The following is a 16,549-nucleotide window of genomic DNA, read 5'->3' as shown; positions in this document are numbered from 1 at the left end:
ATGTACCACTTGTTGTCGTAGTCCAAGCAGGCTAGAGGACCCCCGCTGTCCCCCTGTGGTTTAGTTTGGTGGGTGTTTCTGTATATTTGTATCTATTTGATCATAATTCGTCTGAGTTGTGTGTATTTATTTGTATTTGTATCAATTTGTGTATAGTTGTGGGTATTTATGTATAATGTGTATTGTTGTGGGTATTTATGTATAATGTTGTTGTTAAATAAGTAACTGGTTGACCGTTACAAGAACAATTCTTTTTGGTTTCCAGATAATTTCGTTTTGTTGATTCTGCTTTCTTTGATTTGATTTGATGAAATGAAATATTAAATGTTAAATTTCTAGATTTTAATAGAGTATTCGTTTTCATTTGTGTATAATGTGTGTATTTGTGGAGTATTTAGCTTTATGTAGAGATTATTTAATGAATATTTAGTTGAAAGAAATATTTTTAAAATGTAAAATTACATTTTACATTAATTTAGAGAAAATTTAATGAATATTTAGTTAAAAAAAATATTTTTAAAATGTAAAATTATTTTTTGCTAAGTGTAGTAAAAATATTTATGATTATTTTTTTTCTCGCCTGTAACAGGCAATGCTAACAGAAAATTATTCACATTTTTGTCTGAAAACTCTTGTTAGTCAAGTAAGATTTAGTTCTGTTTTAAATCTAGTTAAAAACGCTTTGTTGTTTCGACACCTACCTTGGTGCCAAAATCATTTCTGAGTGAAAAAGCCAGTATGTGGCATGTGTCTACTGTCTGGTAGATAATAAAATAAGTGTGTGTTCATGTGTTTGTGTCATAGACTCCTATATAGATATTGGATTGAATTGAATTGGATTGAATTGGATTGAGTTGAATTGGATTGAATTGACTTGAATTGGATTGAATTGGATTGAATTGACTTGAATTGGATTGAATTGGATTGAATTGACTTGAATTGGATTGAATTGGATTGAATTGGATTGAATTGGATTGAATTGGATTGAATTGGATTGAATTGGATTGAATTGGATTGAATTAAATGGAATTGTCACAATCTTTTATTCAGCAAAATATCACATCAATGAATTACTAGAAGACCAGAAGTTTTCACTTGTTAGGTATAGTATATTAAATTATTATAGTATATTATATTATTATAGTATATTATATTATTATATAGTATATTATATTATTATATAGTATATTATATAGGTTTGCATGGTCTGTGTGTCGGTAGGTGCTGCTTGTTTGAGTGGAAGACGCGCTTGGGCAAGTTAGTTTGCCGCGAGTTTGCTTTAATTACATACACGGACTTGCATGTGTCGGACTGATTGAGAAAACTTGGAGTTGAATGGCGGATGACGTGATGGATGGGAATTCGCTTTCCCAGGCGTGAAATTGTTAATAATGGCAAATGTTTTCGCAATTTTTCAAAACGGCCGTTTTACTCAGGTGTGTGTGTGTTTTAACTTGTGCCTTTGTGTGTGTGTGTGTGTGTGTGTGTGTGTGTGTGTGTGTGTGTGTGTGTGTGTGTGTGTGTGTGTGTGTGTGTGTGTGTGTGTGTGTGATTGGAGTATCAGACGACGACTCTGGAAAAGTTGAAATTACATCAAACTCACATTCCCCACATTGATGCTCTCGACCGAGGGACTTGAACCCCCACAAAACTTGATGTCCCTCATGAGTAGGGGGTACTCGGACTGTCCCGTCAGGTTGAAGATGTTCTGCATGCACACCTTATACTCCATGATGTTCATGCGGCCTTGAAGGAGCATCAGGGAGTAAAGGTCACCTGAATTTCAATGTTCAAAGTTCAAATTTATTAACCAATTTTAATTTTAGCAGATTTTTCTGTTTTTATTATAGAGAGTTTTGATGTTTATGCCACAGTTGATAATTACATTTTAGAATTTGGTTTGTATGAATTACGGTAAGAAGTCGTAACATGAAATCTCAAATTTCAATAGAAGATTATTCACAATCACCATCACAAACCCGGTTTAATAGATCCAAACCCAGTGGCCACGCAGACTTTGTAGGGGGGTACTTCGAGACGGGAGTGTGTCTTCTTGGGGAGGCAGATAGGTTGGATGTAGGGGGTGAATGTTACTGGCTTGGATAACCTAAATGATTGTTGTGGTGATAGATGCAATAATGGTAATGAGAGTAAAAACAAGCATTGCGATAGCCGATTGGTCAACCAGGTTGCTTCTGACTTGCGGTGGCTGGATTCAAATGCATTCAAATTTTTGCGAATCATGTGCTCAAGAGAAAAAATGGATTATTTTTCAAGTTTGAAGGTGCCGCTGCTTATTAAGAAAGTCCTCTCTGGTTACGAAGTTATGACTCTAACTCTGAAGATGTTATGACTCTAACAATGGAAGTGTCAAATTATGAAAAATGTGACAATCAACTTATCCTTCTCAAATCTGTCAACAAGCGTTTAAAACTGAAATTTCATCAAGTTGTTCCCACCACACACACAAACACGAACACACCACACACACACACACACGCACGCACGCACACACTCACACCACCATACGCACATACCACACACACAAACACACGCCTCAAAAGTGTGACGTCATATTGAAAGTTGTCTGGACTCCAGAGGGGGTGGACGATAATTTTGTCGACAGTGGAGAGGAAGAGGTTGGTCTCGGAGAAGTACCCATCTTTCTTGGTGGTACCCATTCTGACGGAGATTTGGGGGTCTTTGAAACTGGGAAGAAATTTTTCATTGTTTCTTTGTTTGTCTAGTCAATTGTCAATCATTTTTATTTATGTTTTATTTATTTCTGTTTTACTTCTGTTTTATTTATTTCTGACTTTATTTAAAGAATATTAATTTATTATTTTAAAATCAGGATTTTAAATATTTATTCATTCATCTAAAAGAAATAGCAGGCAAAAATGATTGCACGGCTTAGACACGGCAATAAATGTCTTTTTCTATCATAAATGCCATCATCCTATCCGTGGATTCTGACAATTTGTCACACTTAGAAAGCTGAAAACGTACGATTCACATATCTGGCAAATATCGTTAGTAACAAAGCCACCCCTAAACCCCTCTAAATTACCCCTAAACTATCCCTAAACCCTCCTAAACTACCCCTAAAGTCTCACTAACTCGACAGTCTCCATGCAGTGAGAGGCCGTGAGAAGCCACCGGTGGCCTATGAGAGACGCTCCACAGAACATACCAGGTGGATGGATCTGCACCTGAAATATATTTTATCAACTACAGTAATAATAATAATAATATATAATAATAAATTATAATAATAATATATAATAATAAATAATAAATAATAATAAAAATTTATAATAAAGCCTTCTTTTTTTCTCGACATTGGCGACCACCGACCTCCACAAAACCCCATCCGAACGTGTTTGAATATCTATATTGTTTTTTTTTTAAATTTGTGATTGTGATCTAGGTGTGATTGTGTGAATGCGTGTGTGGGTAGGTGAATGATTGTGTGTGATTGTGTGAGTGTGTGTGTGGGTAGGTGGGAAAGTGTGTGAATGCGTGTGTGAGTGTGGGCATGGATGTCAATCAATTATAATTAAAAATATTTTGTAATTATGCACATGCCAATGTAGGTAGCATTGTCACAGGTATCTTTTTACAATTTTTTCCTTCCATCATATGTAAATAAATAAATAGAAATAAAATTTTTTAATGGGTGTTAACGACTTTGATTATTGTTTTGAGCAATTTGTGGTTTGCTTGTTTTTATTCCATGATTGTGTATTCCATCTTCGCGAGAGATTTTTGAGAAGCTCGCCTAATGAGGTGCTATATAATCACTCACATAAGAATGCTAAGTGATACAAGCGCTATTGATACTGAAATACGGGTTGATACGGAAGAACCTATATAGATACATTTGAATCTATGTTGGAAGGAGACGATATTTTAAACACAATATGAAATGAATTCTACCGAATTGTTGGCTTTAACTATTTTAAAGGATGAAGAACAAGATATATATACAGATATATATATAGCAAACTACCATATCATATCGTGTCGTATCGTATCGTATCGTATCGTATCATATCATATCATATCATATCAAATCATATCATATATCATATCATATCATATCATAGATACATGTTACAGATACTACATGATAAGCAAGGAGGAATATTCGATACATTATATATTGTCTCAGGCACATTTTCGAACACCTAACATGTGGTTTATAAGACACTTCTCTCTCTCTCTCTCTCTCTCTCTCTTTCTATCTTTCTCTCTATCTCTCTCTCTTTCTCTATCTTTTTTTCTCTCTCTCCCCCCTCTCTCGTTTTGATGAACAGTTTTGCTGGGCCCCATACGTGCCGTTCTCCAATGTATCATGCTTCTTCTTCTGGTATATATTTTATTTTCCTTCTCATGAATACGATCGACTTTTTGCAGACGTGTGACTTCGGCTTACAAATGTGCCTGATTATTATTATTTATTATTATTATTATTGTTGTTATTATTATTATTGTTATTATTATCGTTAGAATCTTTTGTGGTGCTTGAAAAAATTCGCGACAATTTTTTCACAAGGAATTTTTACATTTGAAGCATATCTCCTCCCAGGTGTACGTTTTAGTTACTTAGTTAGACATTCTAGCCACAAAGGCCAGACCAAACCACACGACGCACATGCTTCTTTTGTGTGTACGCGCTCGGCTTATGGTTGTCTCTAAGACTCGAAACAGACAGCTATCAATCAAAATCGCGAAGCAGCGCAAGAAGCGGCGCTCCTGCCGACTCAGCTTTCACGCCGAACAAACTTTTACTTAGATGGTTAATAAACGAGTTAATTAATTTGTTAATAGGCTAATAAACGAATTGATTAACTAGTTAATAAGTCAATTAATTGTTAATAAACGAATTAATTAATAAGTTAATAGGCCAATTAATTGTTAATAAACAAATTGATTAACTAGTTAATAAGTCAATTAATTGTTAATAAACGAATTAATTAATAAGTTAATAGGCCAATTAATTGTTAATAAACAAATTGAATAACTAGTTAATAAGTCAATTAATTGTTAATAAACGAATTAAATAATTAGTTAATAGGCCAATTAATTGTTAACAAACGAATTGATTAACTAGTTAATAAGTTAATTAATTGTTAATAAACGAGTTAATTAATTAGTTAATAAGTCAATTAATTAGTTAATTGGACTGTAAATTAGACTGACCTGCCATGGCCAGCTGCCGAGTTCTGCCCAATCGCCATTTTCTATGTACTTGCTCACAGTGGGCACCAACCTCATCCCACACTCTGGCGAAGGATTTGTTTTCATTGTTGGTTTAGTTTTACAGATCTACAGGTTATAACTCGCAGATTTCATTAATTAATGATTTCATTATCGATAATTGATTAACTGAACGGTTGATACGTTTATTAATTGACCAATTAGTAGAATAATTGTGGGAATTTTAAAATCATTTGCACCGACCTGAAGCGGAACATTTCAAGAAGACAACGCGGTTCGTTGTGCAAGAGGTTCTAATGTTAGTGACGATGATAATGACGATGATGATGATGATGGTGGTGATGATGACGATAGTGAAGAAGAAGATGATGATATGACGATAATGATGAAAAAGATGATGATGATTGCCAAGATGATGATGATGAGTGATAAGAAGATGGTAGTGATAAAGATGACACCGAAGATGAATGCAAAAACAACAGAGCAGCATAAATTTTGAATTTATTTCTATCACATTTTTCATGTAACAAAAACTCCAATCCCATTTTTTATAATTGACGCCTAGAAAAAAATATAAAAAAATATTCCACACGCACACACACACACATACATACACACACACAAACACACACAAACACACACATTCAAACAAACACAAACAAACTAAAAAATAACACACATCTATCTATATGTAAAATAAAATAATCCAATCACGTATTCATCTGCCGCACACACACAATCACACACACACACACCAAGCACACACACACGCAATATATATATATATTTAATAAAGTTACCAACTTGGAAATGAAGTATGACGTCAGCAGGAAGTTGTTTGCATCTCTAACAGCGCCATCCTTCAGTGAGACGAATGAAGGTATGGAAGATGGAATGGCTTGGTACTGACTTTGTTCAGATGGACTGAATGTAAGGAAGAATGGAAACAAGACTAATGGATGAATGATTGAATGAATGAATGAATGAATAGATGAATGAGTGAGTGAGTGAATGAATGAATGAATGAATAAAACTTTAGATAGATGGATCATTGGATCGAAAAGTTTAAAAATAGAACACTGCGGGAAAAACCCACCCAAGCCCCAAATAGTCGCAGACAGCATCTCCCCACTCGTCACTCCATCCATCGGCGCAGATGAAATTTTCATCAACACTCCCAAATGTCATCGTCAATGGTGAAGAAGATGATGAGGAAGAAGATGATGAGGAAGAAGAAGATGATGAAGAAGATGAAGGTGGTGGGAGAGGATCGTCCAGAAAAACTGATTTTGGTATTTTTATAGATAACAAAACCACCGATTGAGTCATCTTGACATCAACATTATGACGTCACATCAACAACAGTATGACAACATCAAATTTGCCAGCAGTAACAAAAATTTACACATAAACAAGAAAACAGCGACATCATCATCATCATCACGACATCACCATCAGCATCATGACATCATCATCTCCGTGACGTCATCATCTCCGTGACGTCATCATCTCTATGACATCACCATTTCTGTGACATCATCAGTCACGTTATGGCAACATCCTTCTCATCGTGACGTCATCATCAGCAACATGATGACGTCACGTGACGTCAACTCACAGCAAGTAGTTTCATCCGATTCGTCGCCGCAGTCGATCACTCCATCACAACGTTTCGTCATCTCCAGGCAGCCCTTCCTATGGAAACACGAGAACTTGTTGCTGGGACACGTGACTGTGGTGGTGGTGGTTATGATGATGATAGTGGTGATGATGATGATGATGATGATGGTGATGATGATGATGGTAATGGTGATGATGGGGATGATGATGATGAGGATGGTGATGATGATGATGGTGATGATGGGGATGATGATAGGAATGATGACGTTGATATTTGTGATTGATATTGTCGATAATAATTATAGTGATAATAATAATATTATAATAATAATAATATAATAATAATAATAATAATAATGGAAGTAAAATTCATTAATAATTATTTCAAAATAATTATGACTAGAATAATAATTAACTAGAATAATAATTAATTAATTAATAAATAATAATAATGATAATAATAATAACATGATAATAATAATAATTTATTTTCCTAGCTCCACCCACCACAGTCCCTGTTTTCCTCATCGTCAGACAGGGGGCAGTCCCTCACCCCATCGCATTTCCACTCTAATGGTATGCAGCGTTCGTTTTTACATGGATACTGGTTGGCTGAGCAAGCTAGGTGGGCGGAGTTTATTCATCAAAGAATGGTCATGATTGGATAGTTATGAAAAGAGTGAATTTTTCTGAATAATTATGAAAGGGTAAATTTTATTGGTTAGTTTTAAGAAAGTGATTTTCATTGGTTGGTTATGAAAGGAAGAATCTCATTGGCTGGTTGAAAATGTATGAGTTTTATTGGGTGTTTATGGAAAGCTGGCTAATTATTAAACTGTTTAACTAATTTCAAAATTTGATTTTTAACTAATTTTAAAATTTGAATTAAAAATCACAACATAAATAATTTAAAAAATTAAAGAGCGAGAATAAAAGCAACACACAAGAACAGTTCAACTTCAGTTCGAATCAGCAAGTAATAACCAAAAATTAACAAGCACATACAAAAACACACACACACACATACATATACATACATACATACACACATAAACGTACACATACACACACGTACGCAACACACACACGTACACACACATACACATACACAAACATAACACACACACACACATACATACATACCCACATTCACGTACACACACACACACACACACACACGCAAAGACAACACTAACGACAATTGAATTCATCGGAACCATCTGGACAGTTTGGCACTTTGTTGCAGACCAAACTACTCAGCACGCAGACCCCGTCCTTACAAGAGCTGTAGTAACCGCCACAGTCTGCCAAATTTCATGGAAAAATCTTTTCAATCGTTATCAATTAATTTTTTGTGAAAATTTTTTTAATTTTTTGTAAAAAATTTCCTAAGAGGATCGGAATCAACACCGATAAAAAAAGAATCAATGACTATATTTAAACTGCATTTAACCAGTGGCGAATCTAGAAGGGGAAGAAGGTGGTACGGGTCCTCTCTTCTTAACAGTATTTGTATTAAGTCAGTAAAAGTCTCAATTTTATCCACAGAAAAAACACCATTTTATTGTATTAAGTCAGTAGAAATCTCATTTTCTCCACAGAGAAAGCACCATTTCGTTGTATTAAGTCAGTAGAAGTTTCAGTTTTCTCCACAGAGAAAACACCATTTCATATAAAAAAAAAATATGATCGCCAGTCAAATGTTGGCCACACTTCCACAAATCTTGCCCATCACGGTCAAAATTTGTAAGAAACTTCAAACATTTTCAACATTTGGCCCCCATCCTTGTCAAATTTGTCTAGATCCGCCACTGCATTTAACTCTTAACTGATAATCAAAAAGATAAAAATTTATATCTATTTATATTGTTACTAACTGTTTGCAGAGTTGTTGCTCGGTGTAAAATTTCTCGTTGCTATGAGCGTCTTCGTGGTTGGTGATTTTGTAGTTGTTGTTGTTGTTGTGGGCAGGGTTTTTAAGGTTGTTGTGGTTTTTGTGGTTGTAGCAGCGTTTGTACTTGTTGTGGTTGTAGTAGTAGCGATCGTTATAGCGGTGGTCGTAGAGAGTATTCTAGATGCTATTTTGGTTGCTGTGGCTGATGGAGATGATGCATTTTCCGACGACTGCATTGTTTTTGGTTTACTTGTAAGACTTTTAATGATTTTTAAGATGGATGTAGTTGTTGGTGGTCGTTGTGGTGGTGTGGTTGGTGGTGTGGTTCGTGTGGTTGGTGGTGTGGTTGGTTTGGTTGGTGTTGAACCCGCGTTGGTGTTTTTAGACACAGTTGCTGATACATTCGTGTTTACTGTTCCTGAGAAATTTTGAGGAATAAAGTTTGATTTAAGAAAAAAAAAAGTTTAAATAGGAAAAAGAAACCAACCTATTTTCCTACCATCCAATCAACCAACCAAACAACCAACTAACTAGCCAACTAACCAACCAAACAACCAACCATCCATCCAATCAACCAACTTACCAACAAACCAACCAGCCATCCAACCAAAAAACCAACCAACCATCTAACCAAAAAACCAACCAAACAAACAACCAACCAACCATCCAACCTACGAACCAGCCAACCAACCAAACAACCAACCAACCAGCCATCCAACCAAAAAACTAACCAACCAAACAACCAGCCAACCAACCAACCAACCTATCTTCCTACCATAGACAAATACTTCGCAGAGAGATATGGCATCCTGTCTAAAACCCCCAAATCTTCGTATTGTCAAGTATCTAGAGATAGTAAGAGGATATATGACAAATGATTGTATTATTTGTAACAACGATGATAAAATTGATTAAAATGATCCCGCTGGTGATAATGCTGATGGTGGTGATAAATGAACCAATGATAACATTGGTGATAACATAACGATAACTACCAAGAAGCGCAATTTACGATATAAAACCAACAACAACTAACGAATTTACAAAGAAGGACAACCATGAAACATCACCAAACAGTTTAAAAACTTAATAGCTGGAGAATAAAAGAATAAAACAATAATCAACTCCAGTCACGTAAATTGTTGAATATTCGCTTAAACTAGGCATAGCTGATTAGCAACCTAACTTTAGCATTGAATCAAGAGACAATTCTAAAAATGTTCACACGCAACTAGCATTCAACTGCAAGCCACAACAACATAATATCGAACGACCAAAACATTCGACAACTAATTGTTTCAACACAACTGACCAACAAATGAACCTATGCCAGAGAGCTGACGAGATTGAAACAAATTCAACCTAAATGGAACAAACAGCATCAAAAACGAAAAAAAATGAAACAAACAAATAAACAGACAGACAAACAAACTGACAAACAATCAAACAGACAAACAAACAAACAAGTAGGCAAACATAACAACCAAGAAACGGCTTACACACCTTCCTACAGCTCCAGGATTGCAGGTTATGTTTATTTCTGATCCTGTTGGGATTGGTCGACGTCTGTCGTAGGTCGCGCACAAAGAACTCCCTGCACTCCCCTCACTCCCCGCACTTTCACTAATGTTTCTCCCACTCCCTTTTCCATCATCAGTCGACAAGGTTATGTCGAACTGGTTTAGGAAATCGGATTCTAATAAATTAAATTATTTAAATTAATTGAAAAAATTGATTAAAATTTATTAAAAAATTAATTAAATTAATTGAAAAGTAAAATGGGAATGCAACGAGGACAAAAAGTTGAGAGGCAAAATAAGTTGTCGATGTGCGTATCAAAAAACTAGAAAAAAGTGGAAAAACTAAATATTGAAGATTAAAAAACTGCATACATCTGATCATTCGTTACAAAACAGAATATCAATGAATAAATATTGAAAATATAAAAAAGGCTTCATCCATCTTGATTATAATTTATTAATTATGGGTGATTATTTATTACAGAAACTGTGTTCAATCACTAAAGACTACATTTCATTTACATTTACAATTTACAAAAAAAATCACACACCACCACCAAAATCATCCCACCACAACAACTCACCATAGTACTCAAAATTGTTGACCAACCCCACGGTGTGCACCGCAGCAGTCTCTCCAAGATCAGCCCCCCACCAGCCAAACTCCAGGGACTCGGACCCGATGCCCGCCAAACTGCACGTCTTCCTATCCCGATCCACTGCTAGATCCGACTCCATTTCGTCATGTGTGCTACTTTGGGATGTTGAGATGGGACGAAGGATGTCTGTAGTTGAAATATTCGGAGTAGTAGCAGCGGTAACGACAACAGCCGCATCAACAGCATCATCAGCAGCAACAGTAGTAGTAGTAGTAGTAGTAGTAGTAGTAGTAGTAGTAGTAGTAGTAGTAGTACACCTAGTCACACACATACGCACGCACACACACACAGACACCAATTTCTACACAGCACATTCCCTGTTACGCCACGTGTTACTATACAGTCTAACACACACCAATCACACGCCAACAACACGATACATCGCAATAAATACTCACGCCACACACACAACACAACACACACACACAGAGTTTAACATACGACGACTGACCTTGACATTGAACTAATAAGATGAAAAGACACATAAAGTTGGAGGCTAAACTTGAATAGAAATTTGCCATTGTTTATTCTGAGTAATACTAAGAACCTTGATCGGTTAGTTAATGAGGAAATACTAGTTGGCGTTATAATTAAATAAATATTTTTAATATTATATTAAAATGAATTTCATGCAATTATGTACTTTAAATAAAATATTAATTACTAATTAATCAATAAATTAATTGCCCAATAATAAGAAGAGTGCAAGTAGTTATAAACTATGAAGTATGATTAAGTTAAAAGTTTACAAAAATTAACGTAGCACTGATTTGAATGACATCAAATTAAAATTTAAAAACACAAAATCCTTTAAATTAGTTTAAAATTTAACAAATATCATCATAAAAATTAAAAACAAATTTTTAATGAATTTAAAATATAGGATAATAATAACTATCGCAAAAATAAACTAGGGACAAAACCTCTCTAAGAAACGAAACTCATGTATATATTGAAAAACAAGTCGTACCAGCGCAACAAATAGCACGCCAACAGACACCGCGGGATATATTGAGGGCATCAAATTCAGTGAACTTGGTCGAATTTTTGTTGAATTTAAATTATGTTTATAATTATAATCATAATTAATAAAATAATATTAGTGTACTACTACTAATACTACTACTGCTGCTACTACTACTACTACTACTACTACTACTACTACTACTACTACTACTACTACCAATACTACCAATACTACCAATACTGTGAACACCTTTTACAATAATTCTTATTATTATTATTATTGGCAACTACAACTTCAAAGAATAAGAACGCTTAAGCTAACATTTTAGTAACGATCCCGATATTCGGAAAGTCAATTATGAAAAAAAAAATGATTGATTGACAGACAGGACAGGACGGCTCAGATGGTAAGAGTGCTGCCGAAGGCATGCCGCTGCGCGCTGACCGGGTTTAAATGCAATGAGAGTCTTGCACAAACACACGGACGCGCTTCTTTGATTGGTCGATGCTGACGTGTGGCGTTTAGTATTTGTTTGTTTGTTTGATTAATTAATTGATTGATTAATTGATTGATTGATTGATTGAATTAATGAGTGAACTGATTGATTGATTGGATTGGATAAATGATTGGTTGATTAATTGAGTGAGGAAATTAGATGAATGAGAAATTTTAAGCTACTGGATTTTATGTCTTGAATCCATAGAGATTTGTAAGGTTGTTATTTTTGGAGAAACATAAGAAAAATTAACTCGAAATAAAGAAGCGAATGTTTTCATTGACCAAATTTTATAAAAATGGATTAGCTAGAACTCAGCGAAAAAACAGATGAAATAAAATAACACTAATGACAAATCAGTAAAACAATCATTAAACGCAAATGCCATAATTAAATTATAAAATAAATGTTAATTAATTAAATATTATATTTAAATAACAATTATACCTGAAGAAGTATCTTTGAAATATTAGGTCAGAATAGACGAGTTAAGTACGCGCAGCGGGCTATCAAAATGTAATTAGTTACTGTCGCTACTGCTATTACCACAGCCGCTACTATTATTACTACAGCCGCTACTACAATTACCACACCTGCTGCTACTATCATTACAGCTGCTACTACAGTTACTACTGCCGCTACTGTAGTTAGGTATGTGTATGTATGTGCATGTGTATGTATGTGTATGTGTATGTGCATGTGTATGTGTAGTTACTACTGTCGCTACTGTAGTTACTACAGTCGCTACTGCCAGTAACTGTAGTGCTATGTGGGATCTGTTGAATTGGCGCTTTATAAATTTTTCATTAATAATAATAATAATGGGAACATCTTTTATTTTTTACTATAAAAAACATACAATGATATATATATATATATATATATATATATATATATATATATATATATATATATATATATATATATATAAGTTAATGTTAATTAAATAATGCGCAATGATAAAATCTGTAAAAATTGTATAAAATGGTATTAAAGGTTAAGACCATTTTGCTCATTGTGAAGTTAAGTGCAGAACGGTGAAATATATTTAATTGGCATCATAGCTTGTTCCTGTCACAGTAAATGTAAATAATAGTAATAATAATAATAATGATAATAATAATACTTGTGCATATACAGTACCAAGTACAAGAATAATGATGCAATGAAGGAGGAATTCTGTTAACTTTAACCACAGACGCAAGAGTGTTGTTTATTTATCAGTTTCAGATATTCGAGTTTCAAAGATTTTATTTATTTAAATATATGAAATTATTTTTGTCATTATATATTATATTAAAGGGGCGCTATTGTGTAATGGGTAAGGTGCTTGGCTCTGGTGTTGGTGTTACCGGGTTCTAATGCTGAGAAATTTCACAACCTGTCACGTGCAACGTGTGCATGAATCGTTGATTCGCGTGTTTATTAACTTTATTATTATTTTATTATTATTAATTTTTTTAAATTATTATTAATTTTTTTTAAATATTTATATTCATAATTACATATATTTAAACTAAATTGACCGGGTGAAAAAAACTAGAAAGTCGAGAAGTTGAGTTCTATGTACGTAGGGTATAAACATTTACTTCTACTCTGCTTTGTATTTGTTATATCGGTTGTAGAGTTGGGATGGGTTGCTTGCAAGTGACGACATTATTTCATACTTTCTGTTTTTTTCTGAATCAAATCAACTGACCGAACAATCCGTCAGTCATTTAACTAATCAATCAAACAATCCAAACTAATCAATCAAACAATCAACTAATCAACTAATGAACCTCGAATTATGTTATTTGAAATTATTTTGTCAATTTTAATGAAATAATTTACAAACCAGACAAGAGAGGTCCCTCTAGTTCCGAAGTTCCATAATTTCTGAATTAAAATACTATGATTCAAACTAACGAATGCTTTTCTAAAATCGAAAACAGCCAAATCAGTTGACGAACTCTTTTTGTATATATATATATATACTTATTTTGAGTTGCACGGTGGCCGAGCCCACAAGAATTAATTTTCTCTTTTTGGTCTCCGAATCATTCATGCTTTTTGTTTTGTTTGATTGAATAAAAGTGATTTGATTTGATTTGATATATATATATATATGTAAAATTTCATATAATTTATATATATACGGGTGTGTGTTTGTGTGGTGTATGTATGTGTTGGTGTGTGCATAAATGTGTGAGTGTGCATGTGTGTGTGTGTGTGTGTGTGTGTGTGTGTGTGTGTGTGTGTGTGTGTTTAGCTATTTTTTTTTATTTTTTTTTATGCAATGTAACGCCAATATGTACCATATGTGAATATGTTATTTCATCAATTGTTCCATATTTGCCATTTTGTTTTTTAGATTCATTCGTTTATTTAAACTATTTAGGTGATTCTGTTGTCATTGTTGATGGAGGGGCAACAATGAAACCTCATTTAATTAGTTAAACTGTATCTCTAATTTGTTACAGAAGTATCATGATATTACTTACTCCATCTATTAGAGATACAAATATTTCAAAATCACACCTACCCTGAATCCATCCTTTAAAGTAGAACCGGCTTTGATTAAAACCCGTCTGTATGTGGAGTTTTGAAGCTGCAAAATTATAACCACAAACATACACGCACACACAAACACACAAATACACACACACACAAACACACACACACACATGGATACAAAATTTTAATTACAAAAGGAAGAGCGAAAATAAAATAAGAATCGAATTAAGATCACAGAACGATAATGTAACCAACAGCAGAGTAGATAATAAATGTTAACAACAAAATCAACAACAACAGCAAGATCAAAAACACAAAATAACATACAAACTAACATAAAAACAAACAAACATACATACAAACAAATAAACATACAAACATACATACATACAAACAAACATACAAACAAACATACAAACAAACAACAACAAATAATGCCTGATGCAAATGCTGCGCAAATAAAATATTATTGATGTATCCCTTTTTTTTATTCCTGATATATAGATACAATGTATACATACGTGATGCATTAGTATATAAAATATACGTGTTTATTTATATGTATGCTATGCATGTATATGTGTGTATGCATGTTTGTGTGTGTGCGTATGTGTGTGCATATATATATATATATATATATATATATATATATATATATATATATATATCTGTGTGTATATGTGTGTGCGTGTCTGTGTGTATATCTTCCAAAACAAAACAACAATCCCCAATTACAGTCATGTATGTTTACCCGCAACTAACGTATTTGAATGATCGTCTCCAAGATGAATTATTTTATTTATTAATACATACATACAAAACAATTCTCTACATGCGATCACAAATCTCTGAATAAAGGTATGCTGCATAATGTATTTGAGATATGAGGTATATTAGGTATAATAATGTTGATGCTTTTTACAGAAAAAAAAGATGCTTTTGTACGTATCGCACACCAATGATACCTGGTATCAATAGTTATGGAAGAGGTATTGACCTTCTAACGTTCTTCATACATTGGAGGTATTATAAAAATCATCATAAACCATAAAACTGGGTATCCTGATCTATATGGTATCAACTAGTTTAAGAGTTAAACAAAATGTATGTAAAAGGATTATGTATATAAGATATTAAGGGTTATATATATATATATATAACCATATATATATATATATATATATATATATATATATATATATATATATATACTGTGGTTAGGTAAGAAGTAGGAGATTGCTAGCAGAAGTATGCGCTGAAATGATGAACCGGTAGTATAAACAATATTTTTAATAATAATGTTATAAATAGTAATAATATAAATATTAATAACATAAATAATAATAATATTAATAATAATATTATAAATTAGGATATTAATGATAATTTTATAAATAATATTAGCGCCAATGTTGCGAGCGATCAAAATTTTTCAAAGCAACGACATCCCTTTTGAAAAACACCTCGAAAAATTCCATCACCTTGTCTGAAGTATTAAGAAATTATATTGAAATAATATATCAATAATATTAATAATAATAATAATAATAATAATAATAATAATAATAATAATAATGATGTAAACTCTTTTATTATTCAGAGAAAACCAGTAAAATCAAAAATAACCAAAATAAAATATGTCAATAAAATGTTGAAATTAGTTAAATATAATTA

At 33.2% G+C, this 16,549-nt stretch overlaps 2 protein-coding genes across 2 annotated transcripts in view; one reads left to right on the top strand and one right to left on the bottom strand.

The window, feature by feature from the left end:
- Positions 1 to 1,385: 1,385 nt before the first annotated feature.
- Positions 1,386 to 11,437, bottom strand: HELRODRAFT_178934 (hypothetical protein; the record flags this gene model as incomplete). The annotated part of the gene is made up of 19 exons (XM_009027809.1): positions 1,386 to 1,460; positions 1,604 to 1,776; positions 1,980 to 2,107; positions 2,201 to 2,247; positions 2,538 to 2,709; positions 3,121 to 3,212; positions 3,358 to 3,426; positions 5,206 to 5,288; positions 5,467 to 5,516; positions 6,028 to 6,147; positions 6,320 to 6,506; positions 6,842 to 6,955; positions 7,351 to 7,464; positions 8,040 to 8,147; positions 8,721 to 8,769; positions 9,526 to 9,583; positions 10,241 to 10,433; positions 10,842 to 11,042; positions 11,368 to 11,437. The coding sequence occupies 19 exons, from the start codon at positions 11,435 to 11,437 to the stop codon at positions 1,386 to 1,388; spliced, it is 2,103 nt and encodes a 700-aa protein (XP_009026057.1).
- A 4,321-nt stretch (positions 11,438 to 15,758) lies between these two features.
- The window catches only part of HELRODRAFT_178933 (hypothetical protein), a gene marked incomplete at both ends in the record, with an annotated part of 6,082 nt that continues 5,291 nt past the window's right edge, over positions 15,759 to 16,549 (top strand). The window contains one exon of the mRNA XM_009027808.1: positions 15,759 to 15,898. Coding sequence (XP_009026056.1) covers positions 15,759 to 15,898 — 140 coding nt within the window. The remainder of the gene's footprint in view (positions 15,899 to 16,549) is intronic.

Source organism: Helobdella robusta, assembly GCF_000326865.2.
Source record: "Helobdella robusta unplaced genomic scaffold HELROscaffold_51, whole genome shotgun sequence".
Classification (NCBI taxonomy): Eukaryota; Metazoa; Annelida; class Clitellata; order Rhynchobdellida; family Glossiphoniidae; genus Helobdella; species Helobdella robusta.
The sequence above is the reverse complement of the archived record's forward strand: the minus strand, read 5'-3'. Positions and strand labels throughout refer to the sequence as shown.